The sequence below is a fragment of the Manis pentadactyla genome, chromosome 19, assembly GCF_030020395.1.
Source record: "Manis pentadactyla isolate mManPen7 chromosome 19, mManPen7.hap1, whole genome shotgun sequence".
Classification (NCBI taxonomy): domain Eukaryota; kingdom Metazoa; phylum Chordata; class Mammalia; order Pholidota; family Manidae; genus Manis; species Manis pentadactyla.
Genome location: NC_080037.1, coordinates 2,146,462 through 2,173,909, shown reverse-complemented (window position 1 = coordinate 2,173,909; position 27,448 = coordinate 2,146,462). Strand labels below are relative to the sequence as shown.

At 45.4% G+C, this 27,448-nt stretch overlaps 2 protein-coding genes across 17 annotated transcripts in view; one reads left to right on the top strand and one right to left on the bottom strand.

The window, feature by feature from the left end:
* Positions 1-15,826, top strand: part of DCAF6 (DDB1 and CUL4 associated factor 6) — a 117,358-nt gene extending 101,532 nt beyond the window's left edge. For all 11 annotated transcript variants that reach the window (XM_036898881.2, XM_036898796.2, XM_057494947.1 and 8 more), the window contains 5 exons: positions 4,207-4,345; positions 5,797-5,953; positions 6,563-6,651; positions 8,501-8,606; positions 15,367-15,826. In XM_036898881.2, the coding sequence (XP_036754776.2) occupies positions 4,207-4,345; positions 5,797-5,953; positions 6,563-6,651; positions 8,501-8,606; positions 15,367-15,431 (556 nt within the window). In that variant the 3' untranslated portion in view covers positions 15,432-15,826. The remainder of the gene's footprint in view (positions 1-4,206; positions 4,346-5,796; positions 5,954-6,562; positions 6,652-8,500; positions 8,607-15,366) is intronic.
* Positions 15,827-17,092: 1,266 nt separating this feature from the next.
* GPR161 (G protein-coupled receptor 161) overlaps positions 17,093-27,448 on the bottom strand; it is a 39,402-nt gene continuing 29,046 nt past the window's right edge. For 5 of the 6 annotated variants that reach the window (XM_036899374.2, XM_036899219.2, XM_057494949.1 and 2 more), the window contains 2 exons: positions 23,179-23,298; positions 17,093-21,911 (listed from right to left, as the gene is read on the bottom strand). In XM_036899374.2, the coding sequence (XP_036755269.2) occupies positions 21,649-21,911; positions 23,179-23,298 (383 nt within the window). In that variant the 3' untranslated portion in view covers positions 17,093-21,648. Of the gene's footprint in view, positions 21,912-23,178; positions 23,299-23,380; positions 27,298-27,448 lie in introns of those variants that run through there. The other variant, XM_036899419.2, reaches the window with a different exon arrangement.

The following is a 27,448-nucleotide window of genomic DNA, read 5'->3' as shown; positions in this document are numbered from 1 at the left end:
AATTATCCTGATAAGCATTAAGCAGTAGATTAGGCCATATTCTAGGGCAACCTTTTAAATGAACTAAACATTTATGATTTGGTACCATCCTCACTAATTCTTAATTTTTACCACTTCATTGTTCATTCAGCTTTAATTTTGCCCATACATCTTGCTTTAAGTTATTTGAGCTTCCGCCTAAGTTCTTAATTTGTCATACAATTTCTTTTCCCTTTATAGCTCATAAGACCTTCATCTTAGCATGTTTATTTCTATTTCCTCTGCTTTACTTTCTTAGCAAAACAGTTTTTTTCTTTATTGTTTTCTTATTAATCATATGTTTTTAACTGATTCGGTGTTTTCTCTTCTACTTCAGAAAAAAAAGAGATCCAGCCATATTATATTTCTTTTGAGAGCATTTGAGCTTTCAACTTTCCCATTACCACCTCCCAGTTAGAGATAATCAGTAAACTGAGCGTGTCAGCCTCTGTCTGAAGTTTCTGACTATATATAAGTTAAAAACCTATGTGTAGACCCTTCTGCTTAGATATACATAGGATAAAGTTTCTTAAAATGCTTTCTAAATAAGCCTATATAATACACCATTGTTTGAGGAAGAAAATACCTTTTTTGTTATAAAAGTAAGAGTACGTATTTGTTATATAATTGTTTTAAACATGTTATTAAAAACTTGGTTTCTGATTTTTCAGACCCTTTCTATGCATGTGTAAATTTTTCCCCCATGAATTATTCTTTAACTTGTGTTGTAGATTGAGCAGTACAATGCTGGTATTTTGTTTTTGTTTTTGTTTTGGTACCATTAATCTACAATTACATGAGGAACATTATGTTTACTAGACTTCCCCCATCACCAAGTTCCTCCCACATACCCCATTACAGTCACTGTCCATCAGCGCAGTAAGATGCTGTAGAATCACTACTTGTCTTCTCTGTGTTGCACATCCCTCCCTGTGCCCCCACCACATTATACATGCTAATCATAATGGCCCCTTTCTTCCCTGCCTCCACCCTTATCCCTCCCTTCCCACCCGCCCTCCCCAATCCCTTTCCCTTTGGTACCTGTTAGTCCATTCTTGGGTTCTGTGAGTCTGCTGCTGTTTTGCTCCTTCAGTTTTTCCTTTGTTCTTATACTCCACAGATGAGTGAAATCATTTGATACTTGTCTTTCTCTGCCTGGCTTATTTCACTGAGCATAAAACCCTCTAGCTCCATCCATGTTGTTGTAAATGGTAGGATTTGTTTTCTTCTTATGGCTGAATAATATTCCATTGTGTACATGTACCACATCTTCTTTATCCATTCATCTACTGATGGACACTTAGATTGCTTCCATTTCTTGGCTATTGTAAATAGTGCTGCCATAAACATAGGGGTGCATCTGTCTTTTTCAAACTGGGCTGCTGCATTCTTAGGGTAAATTCCTAGGAGTGGAATTCCTGGGTCGAATGGTATTTCTATTTTGAGTTTTTTGAGGAACCTCCATACTGCTTTCCATAATGGTTGAACTAATTTACATTCCCACCAGCAGTGTAGGAGGGTTCTCCTTTCTCCACAACCTCACCAACATTTGTTGTTTGTCTTTTGGATGGTGGCGATCCTTACTGGTGTGAGGTGATACCTCATTGTGGTTTTAATTTGCATTTCTCTGATGACTAGCGATGTGGAGCATCTTTTCATGCACCCGTTGGCCATCTGAATTTCTTCTTTGGAGAACTGTCTGTTCAGCTCCTCTGACCATTTTTTTATTGGATTATTTGCTTTTTGTTTGTTGAGGTGCATGAGCTCTTTATATATTTTGGATGTCAACCCTTTATTGGATCTGTCATTTATGAATATATTCACCCATACTGTAGGGTGCCTTTTTGTTCTACTGATAGTGTCCTTTGCTGTACAGAAGCTTTTCAGCTTGATATAGTCTCATTTGTTCATTTTTGCTTTTGTTTCCCTTGCCCGGGGAGATATGTTCATGAAGAAGTCACTCATGTTTATGTCCAAGAGATTTTTCCTGTGTTTTTTTTGTAAGAGTTTTATGGTTTCATGACTTACATTCAGGTCTTTGATCAATTTCAAATTCACTTTTGTGTATGGAGTTAGACAAAGATCCAGTTTCATTCTCTTACAGGTACAATGCTGGTATTTTTCATGTAGTTGCTCATGGTTCTTCCTTACCCTTCTTATTTATTTATTTGTTTTATTGTTATTTTTTAAATTTTGGTATCATTAATGTACAATTACATGAGCAACATTATTGTTACTAGGCTCCCCCTATTATCAAGTTCCTTACCCTTTTTAATGGTGGCATAAGTATTCCAATGGATGGATGGATATATTACTAAATCTATCCCTTCCACGTAAACATTTAGATTATTTCCAGTACTTCTCAGAGTACTGCAGTGAATATGTTGATACCACATAGTATGTGTATGTATACATACATATTTATTGGCATGTTTTAACTTTTTTACAGCTTGCATTTTTAAAAAATAAAATTGCCGTGTCAAAGTGCATATGTTTTAAATTTTAATAGCTGTTAATTTCTTCTCAAAAATGTATTGCATTGGAACTCTTAATATTATGCTGGCAGAAGTGTAAATCTGTAACCACTTTGGAAAATTGTTTCGGAATACTTATATTCGCTGAGCATATGCACATACTGTGGTCTAGTAATTACACTCCTAGGCATATACCCAACAAAATATGTACATATGATCACCAAAGCCATGAACACTATTCAGTAATTGAAAACTTTAAATAACCCTGTGTCCACCAACATTTGAATGGGTAAATAAGTAATGTGTAGTGATACGTAGTAATACAAACTAGTACTCTACACAAAGATGATGAATGAACTATAGCTAAATAAAACAACACAGCTGAATCTTACAGTGTTGAGGAATGCTAGCACAAGAGTGTATTGTATGATTCCTTTAATTAATGTTCACAAACGGGCAAAATTAATCAATGGTGTCAGAAGTCAGAATAGTGGTTTTCTTTAAGGGGAGAAGAATGGTGGGAATGGAACACTAGAATTCAGGAATTCTGGTTATGCTCTGTTTCTCAGTAATGGTGGTGGGTACCTGGGCCTGTCTCATTTGTGAAAATTCATCGGGCTACCCGCATGGTTTTATACCTTCCCATATATGTGTTCTAGTTAAGTGAAAAGTTTACAAGGAAAGAGCGCACGTTCCTTTTTATTCAGAATATCACTTTCAAACTTGCCAGTAGTGCCTATCTTCCTGTTCTCTTGCCACTCTGATAGACATAAGAATCCTTTTAATCTGTTGGTCATGCAAGGGATAATTTACTTCTGTTTAATTAGTGAGGCTGAGAATCTTTTTGTGTATTTCTTAAATGTCCATTTCTGCAACTTCCCTACTCATGTCCTTTGCCTGTTTTTCTGTTATAGTGTTCCATTTTTCTTAGCCATTTCCTAGACCCTGTATATTTTGGATTTGTAGTTTATTATATGCCAAATATAATGTCTTAGATAGAAATTCAAACTAACCAACTTACTAATGTTAGGAAAAGTTTCTGTTGATCAATCTTAAAGGAGCCTATTATTCTTCACTTGCCAGCTCAGTTCTCAGGAGGGTAAAATCTGCCTTACCAGCTCCAAATCTGCTCGTCTCCAAGGAGCCCATGCGAGACGGACTCCATCTGAAGGTCCTTGTTATATCGCATATACATTATTATTCTCTTTTTCTTGACTGAGCTGTTCTTTGCTGGGAACATCTTCAAAAAAATTTCAAAACACAAGTTTCTCCACTGCTATTATATGTTAGTTACCCTTGGTTTCTTCTGGTTTTTCTTTATGCCTCTGCATTTCCTAATATGGAGAGAAGTAATATTGAATAGGATTTGTTTTACTTGTAGTAAACTGCATATTAATTTTATCTGTATTACGTTTTTATAAAATAGCCCTTTAAAAACCAGTGTGCCGCATGCTATTTCCTTTACACTCTGAACCAGTACCAAATTTCTAAGTGGTTTCTTAACTAAAATATTTTGTTTCAGTAACTCAACTAGTCTGATGTGGTCTCACTGTGGTGTTTGCCTTTTTATGCTTTTGGTTGGGGATGCCTTAATGAGATAATGTTCAGTTTAAATATTTTCTACACTTTACTGTATTCTAATATTCCTCATTTCATTCTGTAATGGCCTGTGAATATTTTTTATTTATTTTTTCTTTTGATATGTAATTCATAGACGCTCTGCTGTTGCCCGTATTCAGGAGTTCTTCAGGCGGAGAAAAGAAAGGAAAGAAATGGAAGAACTGGATACTTTGAATATTAGAAGACCACTAGTAAAGATGGTTTATAAAGGCCATCGCAACTCCAGGACAATGGTACCAAATGGCATTCTTTAGAGAAATTGCAGTTTCATAGTAGGAGATTTTTCCCCTAATAGTGATTCCCGCATGACATTATTGCACCATCATGGTTATTGCTTTACCCAAACATGGTTCTTTTAGTCCTATCTATTGTGAGATACCGTTAATTTTTACAAGAAAACTCTGCCCTACTGAAAAAATACTGTAAAACTTAAAAGGATTTAAAATTTCATCATGTCCAGGTACCCACTGCTGCTTTTTTGTTCTTTTACACTTGCTCATTTGAGCGCCCTCTGCTGGTTTTGTGGAGAAATATTGGGATATATAAAATCCAGGTTCATTGAAAATATAATCAGATTACCTTAATTATAATAACTCTTTTTAAGTCTGACAAGTGAAGGTTTATTTTAGTCACCTCATCACTGTAGACTTGAATTTCCTCATCTATGAAATAAGAATAGACTAGGTGATCTCTAAAATCATTTCAGGTTTTGCAATCTATAAGTCTACACCCAAGGCAACAGTCATTATTTACTAAAAGAATTTTGTAAGATGATTATGTTATAGCTGTTACTCTGAACCAGTCATACCTAGAGAGTGTTGTTCTCATATATTCACTGAGTTACCAAAGTATCTACAGAATCAGTTTTAATCTGCTCTGTTCAGGATCTAGGCAAAAAGTTTGGGGTAAGGAAATAACTAGCTTTCTCTATCAATATTATTGGTAGAACAATTTAATCATTCTAAAAACAATACTCATTAGAGGTAACCAATTTGTATTTCTTGCAATTTGCTGGTTAAAATTTTAGAAGAAAATAATTATGGGTAGGAATGAAAACAAAAGATAACAAGTAAATATTATAGCAGTAGCTCTAAGGCAGCAGCAAAACTGGCTCCTCTCTTTTGCTTTGCCACAAATAACATAGTCTTGGCTGCCCCAAAAATGATTTAAAAAAAACCCTAATCTGAAGTACAAAGATTGTTAATGGTTCATCTGTGCGTCCATTGAATAGTGTCATCCTAGCCATCTAGAACAGCCTTTTCCTTTCTCATTGCTTCATGCAAGTCAATTGCTTATATCTTTTCTTAATTGAGAGAGCTCTAATAGCTCATAAAAAAATTGGTACTTGTTGTTCTTTCACTACAAAACAAAACACAAGAAAACAGTTCATTAAGTTGGTACCTGCTGTGTGCCAAGTGCTGTTCAAGCACTATAAACACAGTGTTGGGCAAAGCAAAACCCCTGTCCTCCTGGGCACTTTTTATTACTCACTGCCATTCATCCCTGGTGACGAATCTCTGTCACCATCTGAAGATATCAGAAGACAGACTCTCTCATTATGTTGTTATTTTGTATGTATTAATTGCTAAGCCAATTAATTTGTTTAACTTGAGAATAGAAAAAGTCTTTGTTTTAATAATGACTCACATTTTATTGTAATTTCCTTTTTTAAACCCTTCTTTAGATAAAAGAAGCCAATTTCTGGGGTGCTAACTTTGTAATGAGTGGCTCTGACTGTGGCCATATCTTCATTTGGGATCGTCACACTGCTGAGCACCTAATGCTTCTGGAGGCTGATAACCATGTGGTGAACTGCTTGCAGCCACATCCGTTTGACCCAAGTAAGATGACCTTTTATAAGGCAAGGGCGAGAAACAGAAACCGTCAGTGCCGCCCATCAGCTCCAGTGTCTTCCTAGTCGGTAATGAAAGGGCAGCCCAAACTGCTGTGCGGCCGCTAGTCAGTTACGGCTCTACTTGAGTTTGAAACAAAAGAAACATTTAGAATCTGATTTCGGCAGGTAGTATGGGGAAATAGGTCAAAGAGCTTATTGTCCTAGCAGTGCTAAGTTATGTCAGCTTTGAGGGTCATCTGAGCAAACCGTTCCCTCGTCTGAATTGGGCCTCCACGTGTCTCGGTTAACTGACCAGAATGCAGGCACATCAGCTCGTCCTTGCCTTCCATTTGAAATCGCTCATGCTTCTCGTTAAGAGCAAGGAAATTTGGGCAACTTGATGGTCTTATTATGTTCTAGGGTAACTTTTAGGAAATCTTCAAAATAATGTTCTTACTGAACAGTTACATGTGTCAGTATAATCTCTATTCCAGCTCAACTTTTCTGTAGGTACACATATATGCATATATACACATGTACATATATATACACGTTTCTATAGAATTAATGGCATGTTTTTTTAAGCTTTATATTAATATGTACATTTTATTTCTAGTTCTAGCCTCATCTGGCATAGATTATGACATTAAGATCTGGTCACCACTAGAAGAGTCAAGGATTTTTAACCGAAAACTTGCTGATGAAGTAAGAAATTTATTATACTTACTATAGACCATACATATTTCATGCTCATATTTAGTAACATGAAACAACCTAATGTAGTTAAGAAGGTCAAATTTTAAGAAAAAGAAAAACTATAATAAAAACATGGTCATAATACTAGAGAGTTAAAAATCAAAATATTAGTTTGCTAATTAGAGTATTGGTTATTGATAATACCAGATAAAGTGTATTGTAGTTTAAGAAAAATAGATTGACTGTTTGTGCTTATATAATGCAGTGAAGAATCATTAAAAAAAAAAACCTCTATCCTTTTCAAAAAATAGTTTTACTATAGGTGTCCTCCACAATGAGCCAAACTCCAGCAGAACAAATGATTAGTGAATCTTTTCCTTTATTATTATATTTTAGAATTTCCTCACCTCCATATTAAATCATTAATTTTTAAACAGCTCTGTGAAGCTCCAGTTTTTTTTTTACAGGGTTAGGAGGGAAGGCAGATGATAGGAAAGAGGCACTCTGGGCCTTTCCTCCCCTGCTTCAACCATGGTTTTCATTTGTGGGTTTTCATGTAAGATTTCTTACGAAAATAAGGGTCCATTGCATTAATCAGCTACTACCTAACTGCTGAGCTTCTATGAGTAGGTGAGCGCAGCTCAGCTCTATGCTAGATCCTTTCAAAAGCATAAAATGAAATTTCCTAAGCACCCATTGCTGAAAATGTCAGTCAGCTGGAAGTGGTACCCCAGGCTGCGGTTGACAGCAAACAGTGCAGTTCCCATGTACACTTTCACCTACTTAACCAGCATTTATGAAACACTCGGTGTGTGTTAGATACAGTGCTGAACTTAAGAACATAGGTCTTGCTCTCAGAGCTTACAGACCAGTGGGAAAGACATACAGACAGCATGTAGCATGGTCAGTGTCAGAGATGTACACAGTGTTTTGGAAGCCATACAGGGGAACAGAAAGTGCTCAAAAATGGACGGGGTGGGTGGGGAAGTATTGACAGAGGAAATAAGAATTAGACTAAGTTCACCAGGCAGACAAGGAGCAGAAGGCTCCTCATGTTGCAGGTTACTGCCACGTAAATAAACCACCAGGCGCTGAAACCTAGAGTGTGAGTAAGAAAGCCACTCACCTGGACGGACCAGCCAGGCCAGGCCCGGCGGCCGCGGGCCCCAGCACCCTCGTGAACCGAATGTGCCGCCGATCATCGGGGACCCATGGATAAGATCAGCATCTTCCTCCTCCTCTTGCACTTGGATTTCTTTCTCCCTTTCCCCGTTTTTGCTTTTCCTTTTTCTTTTGCCCAGGATTATACACTAGACGCCTAGGAATTTGTGGATACTCATTTTGACCTGTTCTTGGTACTGAAGACACAATTCATTGGTAACCCTTACCCAAAAGTTTATCTTTGAAAATTCCGTTGTCTTAGTCAAGTTAATATTTTCTCAAGGGATACAGGTGACCAAGTGTACTACTGTGTCCCTAGAAGTAACCAGTCCACTAAGGGGCAGGGAGAGTACCGAGGGGCTGAAGGACACAGAGTGGGCTGCTCTAGGAACCAGCTTACAGGTGAAAACAGTGAGTTTGTAATGTTTTTAGTAGCTTCAAAGTTGGACCATGTCTTTCTGCCAGTTGAAAGAGTAGTGTTCTCTGCTCTTATTCCCTCAAGTGCAAATTTTTATTTCATTATTAAAAGTATTTGGCATTGAGTAGTAGCCTTAAGGTGGAAAAATAGGCAGCATACATATATAAACAATGAAGTGATTCCTCCTAGAACCTGCTGATTTTTTCCTGTTCTCCTAATCTTCAAGGAAAAGGTACAGTTACTCTAGTCTTTGATGTGGTTGTTTAATTTGCCTCATAGGTTATAAATCGAAATGAACTCATGCTGGAAGAGACTAGAAACACCATTACAGTTCCAGCCTCTTTCATGTTGAGGATGTTGGCTTCGCTGAATCATATCCGAGCTGGTAAGAACTGTCAGTGTACGATTAAGGTCATTATTATATTTGAAGATCATGTTATTATTGAAGATCTGCTTTAAAAGGATTTAGTTAATTTCCTTAAGTCACAAAATGAAGACAGTTTGAACTTCTGAGCTAGGAGTTCTGTGAACTCTTGATCTTAGCGCAGTAACTTATTTCTTCGTGAACCAAATTTATTGGCAAGTGTCCAAATGAAAAGACAGAGTCACGTGAAAATGCTGATCAGCGAGTTTGTTTGCCGGCGTGGAGGAACAGACCATAAACCAGAAGGCAGGGTGCCTTCCGTGGTCTGGGTCAGCCTCGCCCAGACAGGAATAAATGCGATGCTGCTGCAGAGGGTCAGGCACGTGCCTCAGGATGGGTTTGTCAGGATTTTTTGTTTTGGAAGATAAACTATGAGGTTCAGAGCCGCAGATGCACAAAATGCATATGTTATGACTACTATTCAAAAAGGAATTGAATGATCGGTGTTCATAACAGTAGGAAAGATCCAGGATCCATTACAAACAAAATAAGTTGATTAAACAAAACATCTTTATCACTTTTCACTGGTTTCATAGATGGAATTTCTTTATATGTTAGGTATTATCTATTCTTTAACAATAATCACCACCACAATTTATAGAGTGCCTATAATGTGTCAGGCATCACACTGGTCATTTCACAGATTTATCCTCACTTAGCTCCAACCCCTTACAACTGGGTCAGGTCACACAAATGATGAGTAGTAAAGCCTGTGTTTGAAACTAGCTTCCAGGCCCTTACTCCCCTTGGACCTAGAAATTTCACTTGCAGGAAGACATCCAGCCCCGGATGTGACATGCGGCCCTCCGGGTGTTCTGCTCTCAGACTGCCTTTCTAGCTCATTCCCAGAGTTCTTTCCTTCTCTAGCCACGCCATACACTCATTCCTCATTGAATTTTGGGGTACGTCCACTTCTTCCCCACCTCAGGGTCTTTGTAGTCATGCATTTCCCTCCCACCTTCACTCTTTGTTATCCTTGAGGCCTGCATGAGCAGTAGGTTAATCACCACTTCTCAGAGGGAGTGGGTGGAGAGGCAAGCGTTGCAGGCATGGTAAAGGGGAGCCAGCGTGTTTCAAAGTCCTGGAGGACAGAGGGTAGTACATCTGAATACCTGGAAGAAGCACCGTGTGTCTAATTAAAACTGTAAAACCAACTAGTACCAGCAGTGATATTTATCAGAACAAGATCGTGACTCCTAAAATTTGCTTGTTCTTAGAAAGAGTTTATCTGATGAATAGTTTTTCCTGGATTTTTGTAAGGAAATTAATAAATTCTCTCATTTGTGTGAGAATCTATTTTTTTTTTTTTTTGAGAATCTATTTTAAACAGGTGCTTATGTGGCAGTGGTTTGTCAGCTAATAGCAACTACCAACCGTCCTTGATTTTAGGATTAGGTATTTCGTAATACAAAGATTCCCTTTTTTCCATTTTGTTTTGCCAGCAATCAAAAATATAATTTTTAGTATGTTTAGTCAACTAAACTCACTCGTTTCTCACCCTCTCACTTCTCTTATATAAAAGACTAGATGGAAAAAGGTACTCAAGACTTCTTATTTCTGCTGCTTTTATTCTTAAGATAACTAATTACTGGATGAGTCAACTAGGCAGCTACCCTTTCCTCTCCTTCGCTTCGTTGTCTAGTATCCCAAGTGCAATGACGTGTCCATATTCAAGGCAGTTAGCGATAGACTGCAGCCCAGTAAGCACAGACTAGCCACAAAATATGTCAGCCCAGCCATCCTTCCACACAGCCTCTGGAAGCCCAGGGATAGATGAGAGACTGAACCTTCCTCCTGGGGCTGTGATTTTAAGGAAGGGTGGGCTTCAGATCCACTTTGGGACTACTTTTTTTTTTTTTTTGGTATCATTAATCTACAATTACATGAGGAACATTATGTTTACTAGGCTCCCCCCATCACCAAGTCCCCCTGACATACCCTATTACAGTCTCTGTCCATCAGCGTAGTAAGATGCTATAGAGTCACTACTTGTCTTCTCTGTGTTGTACAGCCCTCCCTGTGCCCCTCCCCTCATTATACATGCTAATCATAATGGCCCCTTTCTTTCCCCCCTACCCCTGCCCTTATCCCTCCCTTCCCACCCATCCTCCCCAGTCCCTTTCTCTTTGGTAACTGTTAGTCCATTCTTGGGTCCTGTGAGTCTGCTGCTGTTTTGCTCCTTCAGTTTTTTCTTTGTTCTTATACTCCACAGATGAGTGAAATCATTTGATACTTGTCTTTCTCTGCCTGGCTTATTTCACTGAGCATAATACCCTCTAGCTCCATCCATGTTGTTGCAAATGGTAGGATTTGTTTTCTTCTTATGGCTGAGTAATATTCCATTGTGTATATGTACCACCTCTTCTTTATCCATTCATCTACTGATGGACACTTAGGTTGCTTCCATTTCTTGGCTATTGTAAATAGTGCTGCCATAAACATAGGGGTGCATCCGTCTTTTTCAAACTGGGCTGCTGCATTCTTAGGGTAAATTCTTAGGAGTGGGATTCCTGGGTCAAATGGTATTTCTATTTTGAGTTTTTTGAGGAACCTCCATACTGCTTTCCACAATGGTTGAACTAATTTACATTCCCACCAGCAGTGTAGGAGGGTTCCCCTTTCTCCACATCTTCACCAACATTTGTTGTTTGTCTTTTGGATGGTGGCGATTCTTACTGGTGTGAGGTGATACCTTATTGTGGTTTTAATTTGCATTTCTCTGATGACTAGAGATGTGGAGCATCTTTTCATGTGTCTGTTGGCCATCTGAATTTCTTCTTTGGAGAACTGTCTGTTCAGTTCCTCTGACCATTTTTTCATTGGATTATTTGCTCTTTGTTCGTTGAGGTACGTGAGCTCTTTATATATTTTGGATGTCAACCCTTTATCAGATCTGTCATTTATGAATATATTCTCCCATACTGTAGGATGTCTTTTTGTTCTATTGATGGTGTCCTTTGCTGTACAGAAGCTTTTCAGCTTGATATAGTCCCACTTGTTCATTTTTGCTTTTGTTTTCCCCTTTGGGGCTTCTTAAAACTACAAATACCTGGGTCCTACCCACTAAAGATTCTGAATCATTTTATCTGAATAGGGTTTGAGCTGTTGCAGTTTAAAAAGCAAGCAAAATTATTCTCATGAATACTATGCCAGAGACTTATAGTGGAATCTTCTTGATATGTGAAGGTAGTTCTGATCCCTAGAAACTTTGCTGGCTTTGGAGCAGTGGTAATTTTGTCTGGAGCATTCTAAACTCTTCTGGACTATCTTAGAATCTGATCAAGTTGCCTCCTTAAAATTCTGCTGTGCCTTCCTCATGTTCTTAGGATAGATTCCAAGTGTGTTAGGCTGACTTATAAAAAACCCTGAAGTGTCTCTGGGCATGCATGTCTTGATATCTCTGGGCCTGGGCACATGGGAGTCTGGACACCCTAGTGTTCTCCGTGATGGGCCTGGAGAACTCGGTTTTTCAGGGCATGCACATGTTCACTATCAGCAAATTAGGTGATTTTACTCCAGAACAAAACCCATATTCATCCACCCTTGTCTCCCTGCTTCCACTCTTGCTCTCAGTTTGATTTCCACATAGCAGCCAGAGGATCTTTTTAAAACATGGGTGAGTAAACCTTTTCCTTAAATTGCCACACAGTAAATATTGTAGGCTTTATGGGTCCATGGGTTGTGTTGCAGGCACTCTCTCTGCCTCTGTAGTGCAATAGCAGCCATAGAGTGGGTGTGGCACGGTTCTAAGAAAACTATACAAAAGTAGGTTGTGGGCTGGATTTGCACATGGGCTGTAATTTGCTGACTCATTCTTTAAGACATAAACTAGGTCATGTCACCCTGGCTTACAGTTCTCAGGGGTGCCACACTTCTTTTAAAAGGGAACCCAGACTTCACCCTGGTCCACAAGGCCGTATGTGGCCACACCTTGTGAGCCGCTGATGTGGACTCATTCCTGTTTCCCCGGCCACTGCAGTCTAGCCACGCTCACCTCTGTTGTCTTCTTCAAACTCAACCTTGTGAGCACACCTTTTCTCATTGTTTCTTCTGCCTAAAGAACAGTACCCCCAAGTTAACATATAATTGAGGTCTCAGCTCCAGTGTCACCTCCTAGAAAAGTCCTCCCTTGTCACCCAGTGTGACCCCACCATTCACTCATGCTGTTCACTGCATTTCTGGGTACTTCTCACTTTTCGTTTGTTTGTTGCCTTGTTCACAATTAGGGAGAAAAAGACATTTGTTGTCTTGTTTGTTACCTACCTTCCTTCTCTGAAGAGTAAGCTCATTTAGAGTGAGACCTATGTTGTCTTATTCACAGCTGGGTGTTCAGCTCCAAGAACAGTGCCTGGTACATAATAGTTGCTTAGTGAGTGAGTGCAGAATGAATGACTGAACTTGTAGTATCAAATCTCTAGCTAATGATGAGTCTTGGATTTATGCTTTTTCTTAAGATAGTAAAAAATTCTTCTGTGATGGATATCCTGGAAAACTGCATTTCTATGGAACACCAGTTTCCTTTGGGGAATTCTTTTCACATCTCCCTTAACCCCTGCCCCAGCAAACTTCATACATCTTCATATCATCCTCCCCAACCAAAATAATTCCTGAAAAATACTTCTAAAAGAATAAAAGAAACCTTTCCACAATGTAAACCTAATTTACAAAAACAATTTGGTGTTGCCTATTTTGAAAACAGTGGATATAGATGCTGATTCTTCCATTTTCACTTAAAAGAACACAGTGTTCCTAGACCTCCTTGGACTGTAACTGCCCCCCAGAGGTTTGTGAGGGAGTTGAACTGCCCTGTAGTTTAGGACCCTAGTAGCAGGCGATGAACAAGGCTGTCACTTGTCCTTAGGAATCGGGTTTGTGTTCCGAGAGCTGACTGCAGCAGCTGGAGGTGGATTTAAGAGGACAGCTGTTCTGACCTCTTCTCACTCCACAGGCCACTGTCATTCTGCAGCGTCTTTGGGACCTGCTTGGCCCTCACTTGTCTCCTTATGGTTTGCTTTAGACTGCAGAATTCCAGCAACTACTGTAAACTCCCTGATCTAGGCTGTGACATTTCTTCTTAAGCCTCCATTTCCCCGTCTTTATTCAGTGTGACAGTGAAGAACTTGGGTAAGAACCCAGCACACTTGCAGTAGACTGACCGTGCGTCCTCGGGCTGCTCTCATTTGTCGGGCGGGACAGGCTTGCTGACTGCATGGTCAGCTGTTCCTGGGATGCCCACTCATGATCATGTCCGTAAGCAGAAGAGCGACTTCACAGTTTCTTCTCTTGTGAAGTGTACCACACAGTAAGAATAGTGTCATCTCTTTTATACTCACATTCCTTAATGTCTTTTATTGATCAGAAATTCTTCCACTGTTTATAAATGCTTTCATGAAAATCTATTCAAATCTTTTGTTCATTTAACAAATGTGTATGAATTATTTAATAGCTAAAATTTGTATAATTAATGTTTTAAAACATATACATATATTAGTTTAACATTAAAGTGGAGTCAGCATCAAGGGGGTTTAATCTAATTCACTTGGACAATAAATATAGTATCCTTTGTATAGTCTTCTTGGTATTGTTGACCTGGGATCCATTAGGGATGGTTAAGCCTGTGTGGAAGATAAATGAAATCTCAGGGTTCAGTCTTGTCTTGCTGTTGACAGTGGGACTGAACCATCCCTCTGTGTCTGACCCTAGTAGTTCCCATGTTCCCCTGGGAAAGTGTTTCTGTGGCAGTTGCCATCCTAGTGTGGCAGTGATTTTATGCTGATTGATGGCTCTTTATATACCCTAATGTGACGTATCTCTTCTGAGTAAAACTCACATTTATTCATAAACGTTCACTGAACCTCCTATACTTGGCCCTTAGGATATAAGATAAAAAGAAGTACCTCCTACCCTCCCATAGTCTTGTCTGCAAGGAAGACATGCGAACAACCTTTATTGCCCTTAGGACCATCTGTGGGACATGCAAGATTGTGCACCACTTCCTCCACAGTCCAGAACATCCTGTAAGTTGGGTGTTAGAAAAAGTCCAGGACAAGTTTCACAAAGGCAATAATGGTTGTGTTTAAGTGGGTAAGCAGAAGCTTTATAGCTGAACTGGGCAGAAGTGCCCCGAGCAGAGGACCAGCAAGTGCGAGTCCTGAAAGCCTGAGAGAACGTGCCGGCCCCGCTCACCACCGTTTGGGATTGACATGTATTCACTTGAGTATTTATCTAATCTAGATAAGCTCTCTGAGGGCAGACTGTGTCTGCCCTGGTCACCGTTGTAGCCTCAGCTCTCAGCACAGTGCCTGGACATAGCAGACGTTGAATTTTTAAAAATCTTTTTATAAACAGAAGTGCACAGATCCTCAAGAATGGTCCCGATCCTGCAGTGTGCAGCCTCCGCCTCACTCCCCTCATTAGACTCCTGGACTCCAAGGAACAGTTTGGAAACCTCAGCAGTGGGCTATAATGTGTCCATATCTTTAGGGTTTTTATAACTTTTGTTAACCTATATTTAGAATTATACGCATATTCAGGGTTAATAATGCTATTTCCTTTAGTCCTTATTTGCCTCCAGAGGCAAAAAATAACTTACCTACACAGAGCAGTGAATGGATTTTCACATAATCATGTGTTGAATTATATACATTTTAATCAGTTTTAAATAAAAGGCATTGAAAATTATTTTAATTCTAACACTAAAAGTACTTCATCTGTTCTCCAGACCGGATGGAGGGTGACAGATCAGAAGGCTCTGGTCAGGAGAACGAAAATGAGGACGAGGAATGAGCAGCTCCTGTGGGCAAGACTTAGATGTCCTGAAATTTGTATAAGACATTTATTATATTTTTTCCTTACAGAGCTTTAGTGCAATTTTAAGCTTATGGTTTTTTGGAGTTTTCCTCCCTTTTTGGGATAACCTAACATTGGTTTGGAATGATTGTGTGCATGAATTTGGGAGAATGTCTAAAACAAAAACTAGCAAAATGTTTAAAACTTTTTGCCATGTTTGAGGAGTGCTAGAAAATGCAAAGTGCAATCTTCCCCTGACCTTCGATGTGGGGCTTGGATCGCTGTGGAAGAGTAATTTTCATTATGGTGAAAACGTTGATTCAGATAAATTTCTACACTTGCCATTTGCATGTTTGTTGCTTTCTAATTAAAGAAGTTGATTGTTTTAAGATTCCCTGAATCTGACTTTTTATTGAATGCCTTGCTGCCTTGGGCCATGTTTTCCATTCATTTCTGTGACGTCAGACCTGCTCTCTTCTAGGTTCAGTAACCTTTTCTGTCGCGACTTGTATGTGACAATCACACACAGAGCTTTTCCTCCCCCTCCAAAGTGCATCACCTTCACTGCCAGCTGTCGCCTCATGGTGAGTGTACCTCATCCCCCAAACGCAGGGGTTAGGCTGCCCGCAGAGAACCGAGCACTCTCTCCACTGCGGTAGGGCAGCCGTGGGGACGTGCACAGTGCTGGGCACCCGGCAGGGCAGAGGCTCCAGAGGCGCCGGGCTCGGGGAGTGACTCCTCGGCAGGAAAATCAGTGGGAGAAAATCGACACGGGGTTTGTCCAGTCTGGTGCGGGGCATTGAGCGTAGGGGGGCCTGTGCAGGGGGCCGGGGAGAAGGCCTGTGGGAGCTCTGAGCTTTCTGCTCAGTTTTGCTGGGAACTTAAAACTGTTAGTTTTTTAATTAAAACAAGGGTATTTGTCAAAGGAGTTAGGTCCCCTATGTTCAGCCTTTTTGCAGAGAGGTTTGTGGTCATATTACAGAGGGCAGGGTGGGCAGCAGAGGGCGAAAACAGTCTGTAGAGGCAGAGCTGACGAGTCCTGGCTGCTCCCGTGGTCCAGTATGCGGGGCGGGGGCGGGGAGACGACTACCGCCTGCTCAGTAGGAGTGTGACCCGAGCAGTGGCAGCTGGGCGTCGGGTGGAGGTGCTGGGCTTGGGGCCTGGAGTCTGAGTGACAGTCTGACACCAATCTTCTGACTTTGGTTATGGGATGGACAGACAGAGAACATGGCATGGCCATCATTAAAAACTGGTTTAAGACGTTTGGCCATGCTGAGGAGTCATTTAACAATACTTGATGAGTCTATCTTGGAGGAATGTATGAAAACCGCATGGGTGGGTGTACCCAGGCGAAGGGTCTGGACATTCCCACCCCAGCTCTGCCAAGTGGGCTCCTTTCTGCTCAGTCCCCTTTCTTTGGCCCGTGAGAAAGGGGGCTGGAAACAGGTATTGCTGCAGAACATGAGTCGGGTACAGGGGAGACCCCAGAATAGTCCAGTCCAACAAGTCCAAGTACAAATTCACGATTTCCACAGCTACGTGTACCAAAAACGGACATTTAATCAAGTAAACAAGACTATTCTAAATATACTTATTTATAAATACTCATTTATAATAATCCTGAACAAAATATCTTTGAAAAAAAGTCATCCAAAAACTTCAAGTATAATTTATTTCAGGATTAGCTTGCTCTTGTTTTTTTTAAGTTGGCTTTTAACCGCTTTTGCATCCAGGAGTCTGTGTTGGAAATACAGCAGAGCTCTGTCCCCACTGCTGACAGACCCCCCGTTCCACCTAGCCGGGTGGGCCCTGCCTGCCTCCTGGGGTCCTGCCTGGGCGGGGCTGACACACCTGTGGTTTGTGATATTTCCAAATGGTGGTGTCAAAGAGAAGAAGTGACTTCTAGTTTCTAGGCAGTTAATACTATTCAGGAGAAAGCTTTCTGAGGGACATGGATGCAGCTTTGTGTATTACGTACTCTTAAAAATAGCACTGAGCAAAACTACTCTTGGTGACCTCAGGTAGATTTGAGTTCGTGCCTTGAATTCTCTCCAGTGAGTACAGTCGCATGTGTGGGGCCTGCAGTCATACTGGGCCTGGCAAGCAGATACTCCCTCCTGGCTTCATGGCAGTCCTTCCTGCCCACCTAACCAAGCCTGGCCGTTCCTCAGTGTGGCCAAGAGCTCGTGTGCAGCCCTGATGCTGGCTGACACACTTTGAGACCTCAGATGACTCCCTTCACTTCCTTGGCCCCCCTGGAGTCAGAGTGTCCCCTTCCCCCCAGGTGGCCAGCCCAGCCCTGCCCTAAAGCTGTGGAGACTGTGCCTACAACCATTTTCCTTCGCTTCAGGAGGAAACCATGGCTTCCCTTCTCTGTCCCACAGAATTTCCCCGGGGTCCCATGCACACTGCAGGCGGCAGCAGGGACTCCTGTTCCTGCACCGCCTCTTCCCTCAGGGCCTGGAGGACCAGTGTCTGTGAATACAGAGCCACCCCCAGTCAGCCGGGCACAGAGCTGGCCTCGGCGCCTGGGGCATGTCTGGGAGAATGTCCCTTCTGGGCCGTACGGGAGGGCAGGGCAGAGCTGGCGCTGTGGACTGAGACCACACCAGGCCCTGGGGTCTGCCATCGCCGAGGCAGGAGCAGAAAGGCTCATTTTTGCGCCTTCAGACCTCCCTTGTCCCTTCCTCCCAGGGGACTTCCTGTGCAGTGCAGCACACACGGCCACAACCTTCAACAGCTTCGCTTCTGTCTAGGATCACAGGTTCTCAGAAGGGAAGAATTCCCACTAAGGGAAGTGGCCCAGCATGGACTGTGCCCCAGGAACTATGCTGACCTGCATTAATCTGCTGTCATCCATGGGGCCCACCTAGACTCCACGTCCCACATAGAAGTAGGTCACAGACCTCATTTTACAGATAGAACCGCGGTGCAGAAAGATCGGGGTCAGTGGCCCAAGACACCTTGCCAGCTGGTGAGCAGAGGCATGGGGTCCAGACCGACCTTACTATGCATATGCATGGCCTGCCCTGTTCCCACTGTCAGGTGTCCTGAGTCTAATGGGACACACAGCAGGCACAGTCCCTGCTGGCTCCTGCCGCACGCTATGCTGGGCGCGTCCCCCTCCAGGTCCCTTCCAGCCAGAGCGCAGCCGGGCTGAGCAGTCATGAGCACACGCCGCACCCTGCCCACCTCACGTCTGCCCCAAGTCCTCCCACCACAAGTGGGGGGTGCTGCCGGGGTGGGGGCTTGGCGTGAGAGCTGAACAAGCTAACAAGCCCTTGTGTAAATGCTTCCCTCCTGCCTCACACCCCAAGCCACCTTGGTCTGTCACAGAGCTCCCTGGTCACTCACTTCCACCAGACAGTCCAGCAGCTCTTTAATGGGTCAGCACAGGCACCAGGTGGCCCCGTCTTTCATTCCCCACCACCTCCTGGGTGGTGATCTGTCCAAGATCACCCTGAACAGTGGTGGCACCTGCCACCCCATACGTGGTCACCCATGAAGCAAGCCAGCTGGTGGCCCTCAAAGGCTGGCCTGCAGTGGAGACAGAGCCAGACCAAGAGCTCTCTGCCAGGAGCGAGCATCTGCTGCTGGGGCTGCACTGTGGGTACTGCCTGGGTGCCACACACCCACTGCCACCTGGCACCATGCCTCGGAGCCCCGGCCACCACAGCTGCACTCTGTAGTGAGATCCAGTGCCTTCAGGGCCACCGCAGCCCCAAACCTGCTATCTGGAGCCCAGCACAGGGTCAGTGGCAACCTTGAAGAAAGAAGCAGAGATGGGCAGAGCCAAAAGGTCCCACCTGCCACTGCGCACAGGGTCCCCTTGGAGAGGCAGGGTTCCGGCCGCGGCTGCACGGCAGAGGCTAGTGGGCCTGGGCTTAGAGGGGCAGCTAGGCTGACCTAAGGGCAGCGCCGGGGCATGGCCCCTTTCCGTCCAGCCTCCTCCTCGCTTTCACACTCTTGTTCCCACTCAGGCTGAACCAGGCAAATCTGAATTCCTGAGTATGTGAAGTATGGCTCCCACGGTCAAACATCTCCGAGGCTTGGCTCAACTGTCGCCTACTTCGTGGATCTGTCCTTAACTCCCCTAGCTGGAAATACTCACCTCCCTCTGGAGCCCAGTTCTTTCCACAATATTTACTTCCCTATTTGTTAGCGTCAGTATCCCCCGGGGTCTCCCTGAGTGAGTGAAAACCCTCTGGCGGTGTTGCCCAGAGCCCAGCTGGTGCTTATGCACGGTGGACGCGCAGCATCCGGTAGGTGAGTACATGCCTGGGCCTCAGCAGAAAAGGGGTGCCTGGAGTGAGTCCTGTGCAGTGTCAAGATCTGCTTAGATTAAATCCTAGTATATCCCAGCTAGTCTGGGACCAGCCAGTGGGGACGCGAGGCCTCAGGACTCTTTCCCCAGAGTCCACAACGCTGTGGTCCAGAGGAGGCACTAGCCCATCCTCGGCTCCAGGCTGGCGTGTTGGCCCTCAGGGCCCCCTGGCGAGCCATCCCAGCTGGTGGAAAAGGCCTCCCTGCCCCATTCCCCTTCTGTGCACACTAGTTGGTCAGGAATGTGGTCCTTTCAGAAACTAGACAGCTGCTTGGAAAAGTATACACACACACGACATAAATGCCCTCAGCTTTAGGAATGCTGCCTTGCAGAGAGAGGACTGCCTGACCAGCACTCTCATGGGAAGGACGCAGAGGGGGCCCCTGCCCCTCTAGGAAAGCCATGTGCTCCCCCACTGCCATCCAGAGCCTCTGGCCCAGAAGCGCTGAGTTTGGTCCCAGGGAAGGAAACAGGAAAGCCCTTTGTAAACCGCATGCCAGGGGACCTGCCAGTCTGGTTTCTGCCCCACAGCAAAGCTCCCACCTCACACTGCAAGGGAATTTGGTGTGTACAGAGGCCTGCTGGGTCCCCTCGGAGCCTACCCTCTGCCGGCCACCTGGGATTCCGGAGGCGGGAAAGCCTGCATGTTGCTCCCGTAGTCACCAGGCAGAAGCACAGGCACGGGTTCAGGCAAGCTCCCCAGGTCACCCCTGCCCCACAACTGCTGCCCAGCTCAGGGGGGAGGGGGACCGGCCCATGCACACCACATTCCTGCAGCCTGCCTCCCTGTCCCATCTGCGCCAGAGCCGAGCGGCCAGGTCGGACCCCTGACACAAACCCACTGGAAACCACTTCACGCCAGCAAATGTTGGTCCTGGGCCCTGCTTTTTCCTCTCTTATCTCTAACTTACAAAGTCAGGGCATTGAAGATCACATTGGCAGTGATCCTGGAGCCCATTCAGCCCACCTTCCCGCCCTTCTCCCACCTGGCACATGGCCTTCGGAGGGGACAGGAAGCCCCAGATGACATGGTAAGAGGCAGCAGACCCAGCTGGGGCCTTGGCCCTGTCCCCTTAGCTCACGCTGCTCGGGCTTGGGGGAACTGCCACGCTGGGCACGCTGCCGGGGGAGCTGGAGGCCAGTCCCTCTGAGCAGCCAGGCAGGCATCCCAGCCAGGATCCCAGCAGCTTCCCCGTGCCGGGATCCCCTCCACAGATGGCAGTTCCTCCATTTCCCGTGCTTGGCACCATAGCCTCATCACATGGGTCCTAACCAGCCGGGCTCTTTTAATTCTGGAAATGAGCTATCTGCTCCTTCCTCCTGTTTTAGTGGTTTCTCCCTTCTTTTGAAATACCAAAGACGCAGTCAATGGGGAGGTGGTGGGAGGGGCCTCACCTCTGCCCAGTGGCCTGTGTGCAGCCCCTACTGGCCCCACTGACAGCAAGGCCATGACCAGGGCGACACGCAGGGCCATCTGTGGTGCTTGGCTCCTTGTTCTCTGGGACCCGTCAGTACAGCACCGTCAGCCCCATGTGGCCAGTACCCACCGCGGGAAGCCCGGGCGACCGTCCCGCTTTGTTAGGTGGCCGTGCAGGGAAGAGCTCGCCTGGAGCTCTGGGACATCGCATGGCTGCACTCCCAGGATCCGGGTTGTGAAGACAGGACATGCCCATGAGCTTTCCTTCCGAGCCACGGTCTCCCTCCCCTTCCATGCCCCCTTCACAATAAGCCACGGCCACACCTGGACCTGCTCTTCATTGTGCTTTTGATGCCTCTGTCCCACCACTGGGACCTATGGGAAGTCCATGTGGTCTCAGGACACCGAAGTCACTGACCACAGACCCTGTATTCTGTGTGCACCAGACGCCCCCTGCTCACACTCCCAGGCCCTTATCTCTGATCTGCAGCTAAAATGTTCCCTTCCTCGATGCTCTGCAGCCTCTGGCGGCTCACAAGTGTCCTGCTGCCTCGGCGGCCCCCAAGGCTGGCCCCAGGGACAGTTTGCACCGCCATCAGGACACCAGGTAAAGCCTCCTCCCCAAATAGGCTGACTTTGGCTTCAGCCTCTATGACTCTGGCCAAGCTGGCTGCGTAGCTGTCCAGGGACTTGTGCACTTCAGCCTTCACGTGGAGAACGGGGTTCTTGGCAGCTTCTGAGGGGAAGGCAGGAAAGAGGTTAGCGGGGCTGAGGGGAAGCGGACCGAGGACCGTCCCAGGAGCATGCCTGTTGTCCCGGCGCCCTGGGGGGAGGCGAGCCGGAGTCAGGGTCCCCAGGCTGAAGTCCTTGGCCCCCTTAGTACCTGGGAATCCTTACACGTTTTTAAATCTAGCCTGTTTCCTCATCTGTGAAGAGAAGATCACGGTATATCTTACTTTAGAGGGTTACTGTCACAAATAATTCTAAGATGTGTCCCTAGGTCCGGCCCATAGAGAAGGCTGGATCACTAACTTTCTGTAACGGTACCTCTTGGAGAGAGTTCTCTGGTCTTTGAGCTCCCCAGAGCAGTTAGCAGCTAAGGCTAGGAACCCCACAAACCCGATGCTCTCTGCCCTGTGCGCTGGCGCGGGGTTTCCAGAGTCCCGGGGAACCTCCTGACTGGAAGTGACCCACCCGGGATTAGGGCCCCGGACAGCGCAAACAAACAGAAGACGGGGCGTCTCCAGTTTCACACCCATTGCCTCACATTATCAGCAACCCTGCCGCCCATTTCCCTCCTGACATTTTGGGGAGATGATTTATCCCATACCCCTCACATTTCCTGTAGGGCAGGCAACTTCCACCCCCATGGTTAGCAGTGTCTGCCTCCCCTCTCAAGGGGGCTTGCTGCCCGCCGGCAGGGCTGCTGCAGACACACACACACGAGGGCCAGCGGTGGAGGGACACGTGGGGCTCGGGGACAACGAGGGCAGCCGGGTGGCTCCTTTGCCACTCTTCTAACCATCACACCTGGTGGGAAACGAGACTCCAGAGGTGACCAGGTGCTGGGCCTTGAATTCACAATAGGTGGAAGAGAAAAGTGTAGCGACTGGACTACAGCACAATCAGCCCACTCATAGGCCCAAGTGGCCCTTCACTTCAGGGGCGACAGCAAAGCAGGTGTCCCGCTGGCCACTACTTCCATTTTCCACATGCGGAAGCTGAGGCTCAGAGGGGCCGAGCCAGGATTTATAACCACAGGTCACCCATAAAGGAGAGACTGCAGAGGGCTTGGAAATCATTTTGTCCTATCAGGCAACTTCCTGGGAATCAGGATCTGGGCTGAGTGTCTGCAGACGTCGCCAGCCACTGCCTGCCCAGCCCATGGTGGGGCTGCGGGCAAAGGTGGGAGCCCTGGTATGGGGCAGGGCTGGGCCAAGGAACTTTCCTACAACCCTTCCCTTTCCCCTGTGCTGTCATGAAGCCATCTCACAGAAAACAACCTCTGATACGTTCCACTTCATCCTCGAATGTCACCGAGCTCCTTCTCTTGTGTGGGCAGGTACCGTGGGAGGGAGGGTTGTCCTCCGACGTGTAATCTTCCAGCGTCATCATGTCCGTTCCTAAAACCAAGGGCAGACTGTGCGTACAGGGCTCTGCCTGCACCTCCCCTGACACCCGCCTCGCTGCCCCTGGATGCCCGCCTCCCTCTGCCTCCTGGCCCCCACCCCAAGCCGGCATCCCTCCCTCCATCTCTCCCGCCTACAACCAGGTGCGGTAGCTGCCCTGCTGCACCTGCCCGGAAACACTGTCCCTCCCCAGCTCCAGGGATTTTGCAGCCACCACAGGCTGCCACAGACACAAAACACACAGCACTGTTGTCCGGGGACAGTGATGCGCCCCAACCCGTTAGGGTGAAGCGTGCCAGACCTGGGCATGGGGGCGGGGTGGGCGCCCCTGAAGGAGCTCCATGCTCTGCGTGGTGCTTCTTAGAGCCTGAATCACTGTCAGTGTAAATACACTGCATTAAGTAAACACTAAATACACTTAATACTAATAGAATTAAAATTCGTTGTTCTAAACACTAAAACTTGAAAATGTAAAGTTCTTTGGGGATCAAAGGATTGAAAAATGTATTAGAGGCAGTGAGTCAGGGGGTCCCATTAGAGGGAAGTGGGCAGAGCAGGTGGGCAGCTTGGAGGAGTGGGCTGGGCTCGCGGGGCTGGGACAAAATGCCAGGACCTGCCATGTTCCATCTTAGTCTCCAGCTTTCAGTGCTTCACACCCTCGGCACTCAGGAAGCCAGGAAGGCCCCTGCAGGCCCTCGCGGTGTGTGGGAGTGGCCTATGAAGGCCTGTGTCCTGTGTCCTACAGAAGCAGGGCCCTGGGCGGGAGTGGGGGCGGGAGGCGGACAGACCCAGGTCATGGCACGTTGTTTAATCCCTCGGTCTTTCCACCTCTGTGAAAGGGGATCTCAGTTCGGTCCACCTGGTAGTCATGAGGATTGTGAACGGAGACATGGGAAGATGTGACGTGGGTACACGGCAGGAGCTAATCGATGGGATTCCTAACAGGGACACAGCTAGTCACGGGTGGGGCTGAAACCCACTCAGGCCTGTGTGCACGTGGTCAGGTCAGAACCCCAAAGCCCGTGGTCCTTCTCCTTCCCACCCTGTCCCTCACCTTTCCTGCCTGGCTCCCTCCCCAGAGGGCACACCTACAGCTGTGTCCCAAGGGCACTTGGCCCCCTTCCATGGCTCTTCTCGCAGTTCTCTTTTCTTTTAATTGACACAGAGTTGACCTATAATATTACATTAATTTCAGGCATACAACATAGTGACTCAGCATTTATATACATTACAAAATGCTCACCATGGTACGTGTAGTTCCATCTGTCACCACACACAGTTATTGCGGTATTAGTGACTATTTCCTCTGTTATAGTTTTCATCCTGGGGACTTAGCTATTTTGTAACTGGAAGTTTGTCCCTCTTTATCCCCTTCACCTATTCCCTCAACCCCCTATCCCTCTCCCCTCAGGCAGCCACCGGTTTGTACTCCATATTTATGAGCCTGTTCTGGCTTTTTTTTTTTTAATTCTGCACAGAAGTGAGCTCATATGGTATTTGTCTTTGACTTATTTCACTGAGCATATAATAACCTTTTAGGTCCGTTCATGTGGTCACAAATGGCAAGACTTCATTCTTTTTACAGCTGAGTAATATTTCATTCTGTTGATGTACCATATCTTCTCTATCTTTGGCACTCAGGTTGTTTCCACATCTTGGCTACTGTAAATAATGCTGTAATAAACATAGGGGTGCATATATCTTTTTCAAATTAGCATCTTCATTTTCCTCAGGTAAAATACCCAGAACTGGAATTTTTATTTGCATTTCCCTGCTGATTAGTGATGCTGAGAATCTCTTCATGTGCCTGTGGGCCATCTGTGTGTCTTCTTTGGAAAAATGTCTCTTCAGGTCCTCTGCCCATTTTCTAATTAAATTGTTTGGTTTTTTTTGGTGTGCTGCATGATTTCTTTATATGTTTTGGACATTAACCCTTTATCAGGTACATCAATTGTAAATATATTCTCCATTCACTAGGTTGTCTTTCATTTTGTTGATGGTTTCCTTTGCTGTGCAGGATCTTTTTACTGTGATGTCATCCCACTTGTTCATTTTAGCTTTTGTTTTCCTTGCCTAAGGAGACAGATCCAGAAAAATACTGCTAAAGCCAATGTCTGAGAGTTTACTGCCTATGTTTTAAGATTTTTATGGTTTCAGAACTTACATTTAAGTCCTTAATCCATTTTGAGTTTATTTTTATGTAGGGTATCAGACAGTGATCCAGGTTCATTCTCCTGCATGTAGCTGCCCAGTTTTTCCTACACCATTTATTGAAGAGACTGTCTTTTCTCCATAGTATATTCCTGATTCCCTTGACATATACGGACCCTATAAGCAAGGGCTTATTTCTGGACTCTCTAGTCTGTTCCACTGATCTATGTGTCTATTTTTGTGCCAGTACCATACTGTTTTGATTACTGTAGCCTTATAGTATAGTCTAAAATCTGGGATTATCCTACCTCCAGCTTTGTTTTTTCTCTCAACATAGTTTTGGCTACATAGTCTTCTGTGGTACCATACAAATTTTAGGATTACTTGTTCTAGTTCTGCAAAAATGCCATGGGGATTTGGATAGGAATAGCATTGAATCTGTAGATCGCTTTGGGCAATATGGACATTTTAACAATATTTAATTCTTCCAGTCCATGAGCATGGTATATCTTTCCATTTATTTGTGTCATCTTCAATTTCTTTCATCAGTGTCTTACAGTTTTCACAGTATAGGTCTTTCACCTGCTTGGTTAAATTTACTCCTAGGCATTTAATAATTTTTAATGCAATTTATTATTTTAATGGGATTGTTTTCTTAACAAGTTCATTAGTGTATAGAAACACATCAGAATTCTTTTCTGTATATTGACTTTGCATCCTGTGAGTTTATGGAATTCATTATTCTGATAGTTTTTCGGTGAAGTCTTTGATAAAGTCTGTATAGTATCATGTCATTTGCACAGTTGAAATCTATTTTTAGTAGAGAATTTTTTACCATACAGTTCGTCCATTTAAAGGGCAGGGGATGTCCTCCACACTAGACTGCCATGAAGGCAGTTCACAGTATCTTTAGAACCTAGCACAGTGGTGGACAGAGCACGGGCTTGGCAAATGTCTGCTGAATGAACAGAGGCCACAGTGCTGCTGGCACCCAGTTGACTGAGAACAGGGAAATAGCCAGGGGACTGACAGAGACCCTCAAGGCTAGAGACTGGTGAGGCCAGTGATTCTGCCTGCTGGCTGCCAGATCCTGAACATTCTCAGTCAATAGCCTGCCTCCAGGGAAAAGTGTCCATGTGCAGGGCCTGCCCCCAGAGGCCCACAACAGGCTCAGGCGAGGAAGCACAGGTCAAGGCAGGCCTGAGTTCTCAATGGCTGCCGCAGTGGAGATGGAGGAGCACAGGGGAAATACCCCCTGCCCCGCTTGCTTCACGCAACCCAGACTTGCACCCTGCTCCCTTGAAGCGCCAGCCCCGATGGGGCACAGGTGCAGGGCTTGTTCAGCAACATGGAGCAAACGTGACTGATAGGGAGGCCCTGCCGGCTTCTGCCAACACGCCCCAGCTGGATCCTCCTGGTGCCCACTGAGCAAGCACAGCCTGCAGTCCTGCTGCCCATGAGCAGCCAGGAGCAGCTCGGTCACGGGAGCCACGGCTTGGAGGGGGAGTAGCCGCAGGATGTGGAAGCTCTGCGGTGATACGTTTCTCAAAGGCAGGGCTACGGCGTCCTGACAGAAACAGGTAACCGACCCTGCTGGAGCTGCCCTTGGTAGGGGACTGCTCCCCACAGCTCACAGACGGGCAGCTCCAAGGTTCAGAAAGACATCGAGCAACTCGCCTTAGAAACACAGCTCGTAAAAAGCCATCAGAGACGGAAAAGTGGGCAGCTTGGCTGCAGAGTCTACTAGACAAGAGTTTCTATAGTCAGAGTGACAACTCACAGCCATTTAGCAGCATTTTCACCATTTAAAGGCTTTCACTTCATTGGCATCTCACAACAACCCTGGTGGGTGGCAGAGAGAACAGGAACGAGACAGAGGAGGAAACTGAGGCACAGAAGCTCTGCAGAGCCACAAACTGCGACTGGAAACCCAGGCTCCTGGCTCCGGGCCTGCTCCTTCCAGGCCCAGTGGGAGGCTCCGCTCCTACCATCC